This window comes from Saccopteryx leptura, chromosome 1 (genome assembly GCF_036850995.1).
Source record: "Saccopteryx leptura isolate mSacLep1 chromosome 1, mSacLep1_pri_phased_curated, whole genome shotgun sequence".
Lineage (NCBI taxonomy): Eukaryota > Metazoa > Chordata > Mammalia > Chiroptera > Emballonuridae > Saccopteryx > Saccopteryx leptura.
The window spans coordinates 53,330,445-53,347,466 of record NC_089503.1 but is presented as its reverse complement, the minus strand read 5'-3'; the positions used below and the strand labels follow the sequence as shown (position 1 = coordinate 53,347,466).

The window sequence follows — 17,022 nt, the reverse complement described above, 5'->3', positions numbered from 1 at the left end:
TCCTCTAAGTTGTGTTTATTGTGTCTTGTTCAAGATTCTTCCCTGCCCAAGATCTTGAAGATATTTTCTATATATTGCTGTATTTCCTAAGCTTTTTGTCTCAACCCCACTGTAAAAAAAATACTTCATTTTAGACTTTACAGAGTCTTTCACTAAGTTGTATCTTTGTTTTGTTTGGTTTTGCTTTAAAGATCTTATTTATTGATTTTACAGAGAGAGGCATTGGGGAGAGAGAAGTTATCAACTTATAGTTGCTTTACTTTAGTTGTTTACTGATAGCTTGTTGTTTGTTCCTTGACTGGGCAAGCCCCGGGTTTTGTACTGGTGACCTCAGCATTCCAGGTTGACACTTTATCTACTGTACCACCACAGGTCAGGCTCACTAATTTCTATCTTCAGTGTTTTAGATAAAGCTCATAAATTGACGATTTGGATAAAAACATATTTAGTGAGAGGAGAATGAAGGGATAGAAAACAGTCCCAAGAGGATTCATTAACATTCTGTTTCCTGGACCAGCATTCCCAAGGTAGACCATTTCATCTGAGAAGATAAGTTCCTCTGTTGGTAGGAGTAGCATAGAGTAAAGAGGTGGGGTCATAGAATAAAGAGACAGAGCAGCCTCCCCCAGGATAGGGCTCTGACTCCCTGTTGACCCCAGGGACAAGGAGGCCAGGCTTGGCAGGATCTCCCTTTAGGCAGCAACTCTTCCAATATGTACTTCCTTCAGATTCCTGCTGCTGTTGTTCTTACTCCAACACCTTAGTATTGTAAATGAACATCTGGGCATCTAGACTCATGAAGTCAGTCTGACAGCTGCTCCAGAGCTAGATGGACTCTTAACCTGCGAAACTGTATGACAGAAGCTGTGTCTCCTAATTCTCCACAGTTATAAATATAAGAACAGAAAAACCATCTTCTTGCTCCATAGAACTTAACAAAAGACTATTAGCTCTCTATGTCAACGGCATCAAGAGAAGACACATGGAGGAATAGAAGGCACAGAAGGGCCCTGATACCTATCTTGGTCAGACTCCTGAGACTCTTACCTCAACTTAGCAAAATTAAACCAAGTGGATACCACTAGAAATCCCTATCTTCCTTCACAATTTCTACAGGAACATTCCTGACCTAAATCAATCCCAGGACAGTCTGCCAGCTGGGCTTCTCACCACCTCAGGTAAGAACACTGACCCTCTTTCAGGAAAGTGTGAGCCTTTAAAATTGTTGAGTTGAGAAACAAAACCCAAGAACTTAGCTATCTGTCTTCTATCTTTTCTAGCACTTTGGCCTATAGTCCTTCCTAATCCCCTCTATTCTTGGTTTTCTAAATATGAAGAAGTACCAGTGAGCATTATGAGTCTGTGCTACATACCAGCCTTGGGTTATTTGTTTTATGACAAAGGATCAATACCTGTCTTTAGACCCCGTGGGCTTTAGTGACCTCTGGTAAGGCATTGTTTGCACAAATTTGATAATACAAACCTGCAATGGTCCAGCTAAGAGCACATAATATGCCTATTATATTCTCTGATACCTTTTTGCATTAAAATCCTGTGAACTAAGAAGAGGCCAATAAAAATCAGTGAAATGTTAAAATATATACTTACTCTCTTGTCGTCTATATCTTTCTCCAGCTTGTCAAACATAAATACTCTGATTATCATGGGCAAGGCTTCATCTGTTATCATATTTCTTATTCCTCCCAGGTCACATTTTATCATAATCTGTGTTTAAAAAGCATCTATGTGTGCATTTATCTTAAGGGTTTAACTCTAAAACCAACAGCATCTCAAATATACCATCTCCTAGTCTCAGTCTAGAATTCTTCTCTCTCAGGCATATGGAGAATGTGGAGCTAGTCAAGAGAAGTGACTAATTAGACACATGTTAGCTCAGGGGTCCTCAAACTACGGCCTGCGGGCCGCATGCGGCCCCCTGAGTCCATTAATCCAGCCCCCCGCCACACTTCCAGAAGGGGCACCTCTTTCATTGGTAGTCAGTGAGGGGAGCATAGTTCCCATTGAAATACTGGTCTGTTTGTTGATTTAAATTTATTTGTTCTTTATTTTAAATATTGTATTTTTTCCTGTTTTGCTTTTTTACTTTAAAATAAGATATGTGCAGTGTGCATAAGGATTTGTTCATAGTTTTTTTTATAGTCCGGCCCTCCAATGGTCTGAACTGGCCAATGAACTGGCCCCTTGTGTAAAAAGTTTGGGGACCCCTGCATTAGCTCTTCCAGAGAAGTTTGAATCTACATTCTTAAGTGATAAAAAAAAATGTGAATATAAACTACATGAAAAAAGAAGTGGAAATGCATTATTGAAACATATTTCTGTACCTGTTTTAAAATTTCATATTTATAGTAGGTTTATGCAGAACATTAATTCAGTACTTAAGTCTTGTATTTAATATTATAAAATAGGTCCAAGAATAGTCATGGACATGGGTGCCAGAATATTGTTTCCTATTTAGAGAAAGAGGATTCAATCTTTCTGGAATGATACATTTTCATGTTTGATGATTGAATCATATTTTTGTGTAGTGATCTCTTAATATTTAGCTATTATTGTGACACTTGTTCTTCATTCAGATGGTTCTTCATCAAGATACAATTAAAGAGTCATAAACTGTGAGATCAGGAGGTAAAGTAAGTTACCAGTGGGAAAGGTAATACCTTACTTGACTCATGTTGGCTCTCTCAGGGGCCTTTGATATTAAAAAACTAAGGGACCATTTTAGCAAAATTTCACTAAGAGTCTATTTGGTTGTAGGCAACTGAAAAAACAGCACAGAATGGTGCACTGGAACTCCACCCTGGGAAGTGGCTTCATTTTGATGGGGATTCTGAAGGACAGTGGGTCCCCCGAGCTGCTCTGTGCCACAATCGCAGTGCTGTACCTGTTGGCTCTGACCAGCAATGGCCTGCTGCTCCTGGTCATCACAAAGGATGCCCGGCTCCACACGCCCATGTATCTTCTACTTGGGCAGCTCTCACTCATGGACCTCCTCTTCACATCTGTTGTCACTCCTAAGGCTCTTGTGGATTTTCTTTCTAATGAAAACACCATCTCGTTTGGGGGCTGTGCCTTTCAGATGTTTCTGGCACTGACCCTGGGTAGTGCAGAGGACCTCCTGCTGGCCTTCATGGCCTATGACAGGTATGTGGCCATTTGTCATCCTCTGAACTACATGGTCCTCATGAGTCCGAGGGTCTGCTGGCTCACGGTAATCACAACTTGGGTCATAGCATTCCTGAGTTCTCTAGGACATACCTTGTACACCATGCACTTCCCTTTCTGCACGTCCCAGAAAATAAGTCACCTACTTTGTGAGATCCCACCTCTGCTGAAGTTGGCCTGTGCAGATACCTCCAGATATGAGCTCCTGGTTTATGTGACAGGGGTGACCTTCCTTTTGCTCCCTCTTTCTGTCATTGTTGCCTCCTACACACTAATCTTATTTACTGTGCTCAATATGCCCTCAAATAAGGGAAGGCAGAAAGCCCTAGTCACCTGTTCTTCCCACCTGACTGTGGTTGGGATGTTCTATGGAGCTGCCACGTTCATGTACGTATTGCCCAGTTCCCTCCACAGCCCCACGCAGGACAACATCATCTCTGTTTTCTACACGATTGTCACTCCAGCCCTGAATCCCCTCATCTACAGCCTGAGGAATAAGGAGGTCACAGGGGCCTTGAGGAGGCTCCTGGGAAAATACACACTGCAGCCACACTCCACCTTCTAGAAAGGAATCATGGCTTAATTCTGAAATTTATTCCTCCTCAATCTCAGAAAATTTCTGCTAGAGTCAAGTACTCATGACAGAAGCACCACAGTGCAAAGTATATCTTTTAATAGAAAAATAAAGAATGTAACTTGACTTGTCAAATGCTCTTTTACATCTCTTTTTCATGAGGAAAATTATGTTATGAGTCACACTTTATTTAAAATTTACTCTGTTTATTTCCACTTAGCTACTGAGTTAAATACAGCTAGGGGCCTTTGCCCACTTGGGACATAACATCTAACTTTAGGAGTCCAAACTCACCAATATTAGAGCCAAAGAAAAGAAGGTTTCAGTTGGAGGCCTAAGCAAGAGTCACTTATCAGGAAAGGGATCCTTGAACAGACACATATTTTAGACCAACTGTCCTTGATAAAGATCATGAGGCAGCCTAGTTTAATGCCCAAACTACTAGTAGTCTGCATGTGTTTGCTTCACATTCACTTCTCCTTTTTACAAACATCAGCCATTATGGAACCTTCCCCACCTGGGCACTCAAATAGGTGTTTTTTGTTTGTCTTTATGTTTTTGACATGGGGATTTCTTTTATAATACTTTAAATACAAATATTACTGAAATTAATAAAATAGAATGTTAGAGCAACTCATTGGCAAGGTCCATGGTAAACAACTATGATTATTCCTTGTCAGTAAATAAACAAAGACACAAAACAAAACTGGTTTTCTGTTATCTCAAGGTTGTCTTCAAGCAGCCCTACAATTGCAAAGGGTTTATATGCTTAATATGTGCGGGTGTGTGAGTTTGTGTATTTGTGTTAAAAAAGGAGAGGTGAACATATAAATTCATTTCCTAGTAGCTTAAATATGTTATGCTGCTATAATTTGTTAATAAGTCTGGAAATATTTAAACAAAAGCTGTGAGTTGTTTTGAAGCTTCAAATCACATAATTTATCCGAGTGGCACTATTTTGAGAATGCTGCATTTTCTTGAAAATTTGCTTTTTTTTTCTCAAAAATAAAACAACTTTAACAATAAAAAAATGTTCTCTTTAAAAACATGAAGTGCATTAAGGATACTAGAAGTAGGCAAAAGCAACTAAAATCTCCATACACAGAGGTAATCTCTACACACATTTAGATACATTTCCTTTCATTTTTAATTCAGGTGTGCGTTTTACTGAGTTGATTTGTGCATGTAGAATAGAGTTTTTTTCACTTATTAAAATGTAGCGATTTCCCCCCTACATTATATGGTGGCAGTGTAGAGCAGTGACAAAGAACTTGGAGTCAGTTATCTGAGTGCCAAGGTTTGAATTAAACACATTGCCATTTACTTATACAGCAGTCCTCCCACCCACTAGCTGCAGTTTTGCTTTCTGTGGTTTCACTTACTGGAGTTAATCATGGTCTGAAAATATGAAACTAAAAATTCCAGGAATAATTTGTAAAGTTTAAATTACACACCATTCTGAGGAGCAATGATGAAATCTCACGCTGTCCTCCCCAGGCCATGAACTATGCCTTTGTCCAGGGTCTCCACACTGTAGACACACATGTCAGTTATTCAGGTAGAAGCCATCTTGGTTATCAGATTGGCTGTTGCAGTGCTTGTGTTCAAGTAATTCTTATTTTACTCCATAATGACCCCAAAGCACTAGCGTGGTGATGCTGGCAATTTAAATATGCCAAAGAGCAGCTATAAAATGCGTCCTTTCACTGTAAAGATGAAAGTTCTCTATTTAAGCATTGCGTCATCTCACCTCATCACATGGGTGAATACAATACAATAAGATATATTGAGAGAGAGAGAGCCACATTCACATAACGTTTATTATAGTACATTGTTCTATTATAATATTGGTTATTGTTGTTAATCTCTTACTGTGCTTCATTACAGAGTTTGGTACTATCCACAGTTTCAAACATCCACTGGAGAATGTATTCCCCAAGACTAAGTGGAGACTACTGTGTATAACTTTGAGCATATACCTTAGTTTAATCATCTATAAACTATAAATTGGCATTAATTCTAAGTCCTGACTCATAATTGTTGTGAGGATTAAATAAGTTAGTTAAATATAAATGAACAGTATTTAGAACACTTGGCATGTAATGAATATTTAATAAATCTGAACTCCTACATGAGTAAATAGCCTTGAAAATATTTTTATGTGATAACATAATATTACATCATATGGATGATTTGTAATAGAATTGGCTATTTATCACTATTATAAATTTAATAATGGTTGTGGTGTTGTGCATATATGTATGTATAAAAAAATATTGATCTCCTAGTGTATAACTAATATTTTCCCTTACAATAAATTTTTATGAATAGAATTACTAAAACCAATGTCAAAAATCTATTTAATTTTCTTAATACAAAAAGATACTGAATATTCTAAATGTTAAACATTTTGTATTTTTACCAGGAATATGTAAGTGTATTTATCTCTCCACACCTTGCCCATGTTAAATTTAACATATAAATAGTCTTTACTATTTTATTAGGTATACCACTTAAATTGATTGTTTTAATTTGCATAAATAATTTATTTATATTTTTCATACTAAGTTGGTGGAGTTCTTTACAGATTAGGGATACCCATATATTGATTGTTATATTTATGGTAATAACTTTTTGCAAAATTTGTGGTTATTTGACTTTTTAGTATTGCCATGGTTAAAAATTTTTCACAAAGAGGTATTAAAAATATTTGTGTTGTGCCTGATCTTTGGTTGCACAGTGAATAAAGCCTTGACCTGGAACACTGAGGTTGCTGTTTCAAAACCTTGACTTGCCCAGTCAAGCACATATAGGAGTTCATGCTTCTTGCTTCTCCCCACTTCTTTCTCTCTCTCTCTCTCTCCTCTCTTAAATGAATAAAGTCTTGAAAATAAAATAAATAAAAATATTTGTGTTGTAATATCTATTCATCTTATCTTTCTTTTTTCTTTCAGTGATTTTACTGTTTGTACATAATTTTCTACTCTATCTTTTTATAACAATTTATTTATTTTATTTTTCTTACTCAATTTACAATTTGCTTTTAGGTTTCATATAATTTTCTAATTTATCTTGACATGGTGAGGTTTTAACTTTGTTTTCAAACTTACCCCTTTTCTTTTGATATTTTAAATAATACTTCCCTGTTCTATTAATTTCTTCTATTTCTTTCATCATATTATATCCTCATAAATATAATAGTAAGTGGCATTTCTTGGCTATTTAGTTCTAGCTTTCTTTCTTTATTCTTTCTCAAGATACTTGGTTCAATTATCTACTTCATAAGTTGTCTCTGGTAATATGATTGTGAATATATTCAACTAATATATTAATTTATAACTTTGGCATTTTTTCCCCCAATATTCAGTCATGCCTTCCAGACACAGTGCACTATTATACTTCCTGGACCCAGTCTTGGGTTTCTTGTTTTTTTGTGTGTGTGACAGAGGGAGAGAGAAACAGAGAGAGGAACAGATAAAGAAAGACAGAAAGGGAGAGATGAGAAGGATCAATTCTTTGTTGCTCTTGATTCATTCTCCTGCTAATCCGTTCTTCTCTCCTCCTTTTCCAGATAAATTAATAACCACCAGACACACAATTGATCAAACTAAAAATAAATATGTTTTTCTTTATTCATTACTGTCCACATGGAAATCCTGTTGGCTTTATCTATGCAATACATTCCAAATATGTGCACATTTCTTGATTTCCTCTACAAGTGTTAACTCCAGTCTAATTGGTCATTCTCTCTGCACTCTTTCCCATGTTTTCTCCCTAATGTACAGATTGATTTTTATAAATATAAATCAGATCATGTTACTTTTCAACAAGGGTGCACATGATCTTGCCCCTGCCTATCTTTAGTTCATATTTGAAACCGTGCTCACTTATATTCACTCCACTCTAACCCCACTGACCTTCTTGCTGTCCAACACATAGTCCAAATTGTTCCTGCTAGCCTGTGGTCTTCTGTCAAATCTGCTTGGCTTACTACTTATCATTCAGATCCCATTTTACAAATCTTAACTTCTCAAAGAGGTTACTAATTTAAGTGGCATGTACCCAAACCAAAGGACATTGCCACATTGTTTTATTTTCTTCATTGCACTAATCATTATGTGAAACTTTCTTGTTTTTTTAAATTTTATTCAGAAAATTAATGAGATGACATTGATCAATAAGAATACTTAGGTTTCAGGTAAATATTTCTATAGCATTTGAACTGTTGAATGTGCTGTGTGCCCATCACGAAAGTCAAATTTCCTTATTTATACCTTACATTACGTGCTTACTTTCTGGCTCCACCTTCCAAAATGACAATTTCATGAAAGCACGGACTATGCTACATTTGTGTCATAGCTCCTTCTCCATAAAATCTAGGTATAAATGTACCACTAACTCTACAATAACAAGGGGAAAAGATATGTGTGTGTTAGAGCATGTGTATAACACTGAAGAAATAGAGGAATATGCCATGTTCCTAAATTAAAAGATTTAATATTTTTTATTTAAATATATTAAATTTTTGCTAAATAATCTATAAATTCAAAGTAATAATCATCAAAACTGTAGTGGCATTTTAAAAAGTAGACTTGACAAGCTGAGAGGTAGAAAGCATATGGACTATCAAGCAAATTATGAAATAAAAGAAAATAAAAGTTCTTTCCTACCCGCTAAAGCTATAGTAATTGAAAGAGTGCAAAACAAGATCTTAATGACAAACATGCCAATATACATGCTGCTTATGGCAACTGCATATTCTTTCTCTAATGCTAGGTAGGCAGTGTTTGTTTCAGAACAATGACCTTTTTCTTTATTTTCTTCTACACTTCTGGGTAAAATATCTATTTGTAACTTTTTTTTTAATATTTATCCTATTTACTCTAAATTCCCTAACATAACCCCAAGTTATCTATCCATCTCTTACAATTAGACCCATTTTTAAATGTGTCATTTTTTGAGGACACTGACTTACATACCTGAGCATCTCTTGAACACCGCAGAGAAGATTCATCCTTCCTAGCAATCATTATTGACAGAAGAGTGGTTGTTTTTGGCTTAAAATTAAATTAGCTTTAATTGTAGCTTCAAATAGAATTTTAATTATTTCAAATATATAGAATTAATTTTATTAAGACAGTTGTCTTCCCACTAATGCTTTTTATTATTGAAATACATTTAACATATAACATTGTATAAATACAAGGTGCACTATGTTAATTTGACTAATTTATGTATTGCAGTATGATTGCCTTGTGGTGATAGTGATTGCCACTATGACGCCACGTAATTATAATTTCTTTTTCATGTTTGGAATAATTAAGATCTGTTCTCTCAACAAGTTTGATGATTATAATACTATATTGTCTATATTCACTATAATGTGCATTATATTTCTAGGACTTTCTTACTAGTAGTTGCAAATTTATACCCTTAAACAACATCTCTCTTATCCTTCTACTCCCAAGTCCTTGTAACCACCATTTGACCCTCTAGTTCTTAATGTTGGCTTTTTTTTAGATTCCATGTATAGGCTGTATCATACAGTATTTGTCTTTATCAGTCTGCCTTATCAAAATTAACAGAATGTTTTTTAACTTATTTTTTTATTTAGACAATTACATTTAATTTAACTTAATTTTTTTAAGTATTTTTCTGAAGTGAGAAGCAGGGAGGCAGAGAGACAGACTTCTATGTGTTCCTGATTGGGTTTCACTCAAAAATCCCACTAGGGGGCTATGCTCTGCCCATCTGGAACATTGTTCCATTGCAACTGGAGCCATTCTAGTACCTGAGGTGGAGGCCATGGAGCCATCCTCAGTGCCCAGGCCAACTTGCTCCAATGGAGCCTTGGCTGTGGGTGGGCAAGAGATAGAGAGAAGGGAAAGGGGGAAGGGTACAGAAGCAGATGGTCACTTCTCCTGTGTGCCCTGACCGGGAATAGAACTGGGAACATCCACACACTGGGCTGATGCTCTACCACTGAGCCAACAGGCCAGGGCTAATTTAACTTATTTTTTAATGAAGCCACATTTCCTTTACTTAATCTTTGTAGAGTAAAGCTACTCCTTCCAGAGTAATGCTTTCCTTTAGTCATTTCTGGGAGCTGAATCCCCTTGTTCAACACTCTTTATAGTAGTTAATTTTATTTCTTACTCCTCAGACTAGACACTTAAAGCCATATTTTCTCATAGAAATGTAATGCAAGTCATATGTATAATTTAAAGTTTTCTACTAGCCACATAAAAAATATGAAATAATATATGTGAAATTTTAATATTGTTTTACCCATATGTAACATTTATAAGTTGTTATATATTACAAATGTAATTTCCACATGGACAAGTACAAAAATATTCATAAAATATATTACATTTTTTTCCCTTGAAATTCACACATGACTAGTGACTACCATTTTGGATAGAGCAGTTTCAGAGAGTACAAGTTTAAAAGAAGGAGGATAAAAAGAGAAAAAGAAGAATGAAGAGAGAGAAAATTAACACATTATAACTTGAGAGGAATGAGTCAATCTACAGGAAGTATATAATTATATTTTTCAAGACCTTTGTAGTGTCCGCATAAGATTTTTTAAAGATTTTATTTATTGATTTCTAGAGAGAGAAGAGAGAGTTGGAGGGAGACATAGAGGAGTGGGAAGCATCAACTCATAGTAGTTGCTTCTCCGATGTGCCTTGACCAGGTAAGCTTCTACTTTCAACAGTGCCTTCAGCATTCCAGGTCAATGCTTTATCCACTGCACCACAACAGGTTGGGCATGATTTTTCTAACTATATCGTTTGATTTTTGTTTAATACAAATGATAAGTGGGCCAGGAACCCTATGCTTTCACCTCTTGAAAAATCATGTTGGCAGCAGATTCCCATACCAAAGACCTTTGGTATAGAAACTTGGAAATCATTCCCTTATTCATTACTGATCTATGGAAGATTTCAATATCACATGAACTGTTCCCATCATAGTTTGACAAGAGTGTTCAATCAAAGTTCATCTTCCCTAGCTACATAATGACTGCTCTACCATTTTAGTCATTTTTTATATTTTATTTATTCATATTTAGAGAGAGAGGAGAAAGAGAGAGGGGGGGGAAGGGGAGGAGCAGGAGGCATCAACTTCCATATGTGCCTTGACCAAGCAAGCCCATGGTTTTGAACCAGCAACCTCAGCATTCCAGGTCGATGCCTTATCCACTGCGCCACTGCAGGTCAGGCCTTAAAGTCATTTTTATACTCATAATCATTGAAAATGGCTTCATCCACTATTTAACAGGAAATTAGTTCCTCAATTTTGTGAGTCCTACAGCAAAACTCTGCTTACTCTGAGAATTAGCCATTTCATGAAAGTCTGTTTTATTATTTGAAATTGAAGGCAGACATGCACACTCTTCTTCCGAAATCAGAATCTTAATGAATAGAGTGGAGAAATTTGCATTTTTATCATATACCTCTATGATTCTAAGGTACACTCAAAGTTTCAGATTGAGCACAATGCTATTCAAAAGAGAAAAGGCTAAGAAGCAAGTAATTCATACATTAAAGATATTTTTCCAGGTTCTTGCATATTCTGAGGATCAACCATCTCAAGAATGTCTGTTGTATAATTTGTAACTGTGGGCAGACATCTACACCTTACTCTAGAAATCCTGAAATCAGAATTACAATGAATAGAGTAAAAAAAGATGCATTTTAAACAAGTACCTCAGGTTGATTCTGAAATACACTAGAGCAATCAGATGGGGCACACTGCCATTCAGAATGAAAATAATGTTTTGAGACAAAAAAATTCAGCCATTAAAAGTATTTTTCCAGGTAGAGGTTGTGGCTCTGCTTTCAAGATAAAATCCTGCTTTTTTTTTTAAGTCTCTTGGCTTGATCTGATGTCTCTATTTGGTTCCTTTTTGGTTTCTGAAATTTTCATGAGTCATTTGCTTCAGCCCATAATGCCTAAGGTTTGATAAGTGACCTTTTCACAGATACACCTAAAACAAGGGCAGAAACAGAGATTTATATGAAAGGGCAATTTGCCAGTAGATATTGTGCAGCAATGTCCTGCTCAGCTACTTAAGGTTGAGGGGATCATGTTTGACGTTTTCAAACCTTAGACAATTTGATGTCCTAACCAGTAAGCCTTGTATGGAAAACAACCTAACAACTGGTTTGATTATACTTTTCTCCAAAGATAAGATTACTAAATTTATTCACATTAACTTTGGCTTTCAGACTTCCATTTCTCAAGGGAAATCTTTATAAGTATGTAAAAATAACAAAATGAAAATACAACATACTAATATATGTGAATGCAGCCTAAACCAGTGAGGGGAATTTACAGCACTAAATGTTTACATTATAATGAAAATAAAGGCCAATCAATAATCTGATTTTTAATGGAACAAAAAGAGTAGGAAAAGAAGAGCAAAATAAACTCAACCCAGCATGAGATAGAAAATAATATAAATAAGAGCAGAAACTAATTAAATTGAAATAAGAAATACAATAGGGAAAATCAATGGAACAAAGAACTGATCCATCAAAAGAATAAAATTAATAGACTTCTAGAACAGTGACAAAATAAAAAGTGTATAAATCTTCAATATTAGAGATAAAATAAGGGATAAAGTATTTAAAAAGTATACTGAAAAGAGGCAACATTTCCTAACTCATTTTATTAAACCAGTATTACACTGATACCAAAAATAAACAATATTTTAAAAAAAGAAATTACATTTTTTATGAATGTAGACACAAAAATCTTTAACAAAATATTAGCAAACTGAATTCAACAACATGAAAAAATTTATACACTGTGACCAGATGGGATTTATTCCAGTTATGTAAGAATGGATCAATGTGAGCTTTCAACATATATTTCATCAAATCACTTGGAAAAATTATATGATCATATCAATTATACACAAAAAGCATTTGACTAAATTCAACACTTATTCATGATACAAATTATTACCAAGTATTCAATAACCACAAGTTGATTAAGAGCATGAACATATCCTACAACTAACATTGAAATTAATGATGAAAGATTGAATACTTCCTTCTAAGGTTGAAAAAAAGCTAAGGAATGTCCAGTCTTCTTACTTTCCTTCAACAGAGAACTGGAAGTTTCAGCCACTGCAATAAGGCAAGAAAAATAAATAAAAACCATATATATTTGGAAATTAATAAATAAAACTGTCCTTATTTTCAGATATAATTGTTTACATACAAAATCCCAAGGAATCTACCAAAAAAAAAAAAATTCTATAACCAATGGTGAGTTCAACATGGTTACAGAATACAAGATCAACATACTCAAACCAATGGCACTTCTATAACAATAAATATTTGGAAAATTAAATGAAAAACTACAATTTATAATACAATCATTGCAAATATAATTAAAACAGTAAAGTATGCACTTTAAAAATATGTATAGGAGCCATAGGCTAAGTTTTGAAAAATGCTGGTGAAAGAAATAAAAGAAGACATAACTAAATGAATATAATCTGTTAATGGATCAAAAGAGTTAACATAGTAGAAAATCAATACTCCTAGCCCCCAAATGCAAATCCATATCAGAATCCCAGCCAAGGCTTTTATAGATATATACAAGATCATTATAATATTCATATGAAAATTCAGCCACTTAAACCATCTTGATAAAAAGAATAGTACAATAGGAAGAATCACTCTATCCAATATTAAAGCTTATTATATAGCAGGGGTCGGAAACCTATGGCTCGCGAAAAAAGATGTGGCTCTTTTGACAGCTGCATCTGGATCACAGACAAATCTTTAATAAAATAAAAAAATAATAACATTAAAAATATAGAACATTCTCATGTATTACAATCCATTCATTTCCTACCGCTCATGTTCATGTCTGCGGGTGGCTAGAGCCAATCACAGCTGTCCTCTGGGACAACACCAAATTTTTATTGGATAATGCCTAACATACATGGGTCATTGTATGGCTCTCACGGAATTACATTTTAAAATATGTGGCGTTCATGGCTCTCTCAGCCAAAAAGGTTCTCTATCCCTGTTATATAGCAATGATAATCAAGACAGTATGGTATTGATGAGGAATAAACCCATAAATCAATAAAATAGAATAAAGAGTTCAGAAATAGGCCCATACAGATACACTCAACTGATTTTTGAAAAAGGGACCAAAAAAACTCAATGTAAAGATAGCCCTTTTCAACAAATAATGCCAGAACAATTTGACATCCATAAATAAAACAATAGACCTTACCTCAAACCTCACATATTAAACAAAAATAAATTCAAAGTAGATCATGGACTAAAATCTATCTGTAAAACTACAAAAGTTTTAGAAAAAAATTGGAAAAAAACCTTCAAAATCTAGGACTAGAAAGAGTATTGTTAGAGTTGACTCCTAAATCCCAGTCTATAAAAGAAAAAATTGATAAATTGCATCTCATCACAATGAAAAGCTTTGTTCTATGGAAGCCCATGTGAAGAAGATTATAAAACTACAGATTAGGAGACAATATTTGTAAATTATATAGCAAACAAAGGACTAATGTCTAAATGAAGAACTCCTGATATTAAACATTAAAAAAATAACAGTAAACAATTCAATCAGAAAATGGGCAAAAGACATGGACAAACATTTTATCATTCGCTATCACAAAAATGCAAATTAAAATCACAATGAACTATCACTGCACAAGTATGAGAATGGAAAAAAAATGTGAAAATACCAAAATTTGGTGAGGATGTAGAGATACTGGATCATTCATACATTGTTAAATTGTTGATAGAAATATACACTGCTGGAAAAGTCTGAATGTGGTATATTTAAAACATGGCATATTACTCAACATCAAAAAGAATAAAAAATTGATATATGCAACAACTTAGAATGATTCTAGGGACTTAGTCTAAATGAGAAAAGCCAATCCTAAAAGGTTGCATACTATATAATTTCATTTATATACCACCCTGGAACTACACAACTTTAGAAATAGAGAACATATTAGTAGTTTCTAAGAATCAGAGATAAAAGGCAGGCATATGAAGGTGAGAGTAGTTATAAAAGGGCAACATAAGGAATCCCTTTGATGAAACAGTATACACAAAACTACATGTGATAAAACTGAACAGAACTTAAAACATACTTAAAATTACAAAGAAATGTAACTAAAATTGGTATAATCTGAATAATATTAATAGACTGTATCAATGTCAATATCCTTGTTATGATATTGTACTATTCTTGCAAAATATTACAATTGGGGAAAATCAGATAAAATGTACACAGGATCACTCTGAATTATTTCTTAAAACTGCATGTAAATCTACAATTATCTCAAAAAAAACTTTAATTATAAAAATCAAACAAAATGAACAAAAAGTATGAAACAGAGATGTATAAGTATATGGGAAAGAATCTTTTTGAAACTTGAGAAATGACTGATAAAGTCAATGAAATGTAACACTTGAGATGTATTAAATTTAGCAGTAGACCAGTTAAAGAGGTAAAGAAGACACTGAGAACTTTTTTTATGTGAGAATGTAGCACAGAGGAGGTTGTACTGAGACATACCAACAAATATCTATTTGGAGTTTTAAACAAAGAAAATGAAGAGAAAAAATGGTGCAAAACATTTGAAGAACACTAGTAAACAAGATTTTTTAGAATTAAAGAAAGACATAACTCATCAAATAAAAAGTATGTTTTGATAACAAAGCATGAAAAATAAGAGTAAGTACACAGCTGGACAAATGGTAAAATTAACCATAAAACATAAATAGTCTGCTAAATTTAAAGACAAATTAGATGGTCTAATCTAAGACAATGGAAAAATAGCTTTAAAAAGATGATGGAAGGCAGTAGAAATACTAGAAACCAATAGTTAGTGAAACTATTATAAAAAGTAAGGACAAATGAAGGTATTCAATAAACGCAAAGACCAAAAAGAGTTTATTACCCAAAGAATTCATTAAAATTTATTAAAGAACATATTTTAGCGTGACCAGGCAGTGGAGCAATGGCTAGAGTGTTGGATTGGGACTCAGAGGACCCAGGTTGGAAACCTCAAGGTCGCAGGCTTGAGTGTGGGCTTCCTCATTCTGCTTGAGCATGGGCTCACCAGCTTGAGTGCAGGGCCTTGAGCTTGGGATCATAAACATGACCCCACGGTCACTGGCTTGAGCCCAAAGGTCTCTGGCTTGAAGCCCAAAGTTGCTGGCTTGAGTCCAAGGTCACTGGCTTGAGCAAGGGGTCACTCACTCTGCTGTAGCTCCCGTGTCAAGGCACATATGAGAAAGCAGTCAATGAAAACTAAGATGCCACAATAAAGAATTGATGCTTCTCACCTCTCTCCCTTCCTGTCTATCTGTCCCTGTCTGTCCCTCTCTCTGACTCTCTCTCTGTCTCTGTCACACACACACACGAACGCATTTTAGCAAAATAGCAACCTGAGCAAAAAAATGTGAAATACAAGAATTATTTGTGAACCTAGAACTTAGAAAAGGATAAAATACATGTGTTGATGAACTTAATTGTGAAATAAGAATTATTGTTTTATATTTATAAAATTTTAGATAAGAGCAGAAACATTTATCAGTTATTTAGAAACATAATAAAAGCAGAATAATAAAGTATTTACATTTAATATTTCATATTTTCTTTTTTCAGCTTTAAATTCTTTAGGTCCTGCCCTGGAGAGATAGTTCAGTTGCTTGGAGCATCCTCCAGAAGTGCAAAGGTTGCCAGTTCAATCCTCAGTCAGGGCACATAAAGGAAGAGATGTTTGTTTCTGTCTCTCTTTTGCTCTCTCTCTAAAGTCAACAAAATAAAGATTAAATAGGAAAAAATCTATTAGGTCCTTTACTTTCTGATTCATTCACATAGAAAAATGTGAGACACTGGCTTCTTATATTAACATCTAACTACAGATTTTTTTAATCTATAAAATGAGGGCAATAATATCATCTACCTTCTGAGTTTGCTGTAGAAATTAAATGAGGTCATTTATGTAAAGATCTTGGCATTATTCTTGATATATATATGTATATATATATAAAGTGTTCAATATATCTATTAGTCATTTAGTAATTATAATAGTAAATTATTAATATAAACTGGATTGAAGATATGCCAGAACACAACTGAATTTTTGCATTCACCGAACTTATAAACTCTTATTCTTTTCTTCTTTTGATTGAAATCTTAATCATGCTATGTATCTTTTCTTAGGTATTAACAAGTAATTTCATTTT

General features: G+C 34.4%; 1 protein-coding gene across 1 annotated transcript; it reads left to right on the top strand.

Annotated features, from left to right (window-relative positions):
• The first annotated feature begins 1,115 nt into the window (after nt 1-1,115).
• LOC136388791 (olfactory receptor 2AG2-like) lies at nt 1,116-3,881 on the top strand. Its single transcript, XM_066360598.1, has 2 exons — nt 1,116-1,178; nt 2,776-3,881. The coding sequence occupies exon 2, from the start codon at nt 2,798-2,800 to the stop codon at nt 3,746-3,748; it is 951 nt and encodes a 316-aa protein (XP_066216695.1). The 5' UTR covers nt 1,116-1,178; nt 2,776-2,797; the 3' UTR covers nt 3,749-3,881.
• Nucleotides 3,882-17,022: the final 13,141 nt, after the last annotated feature.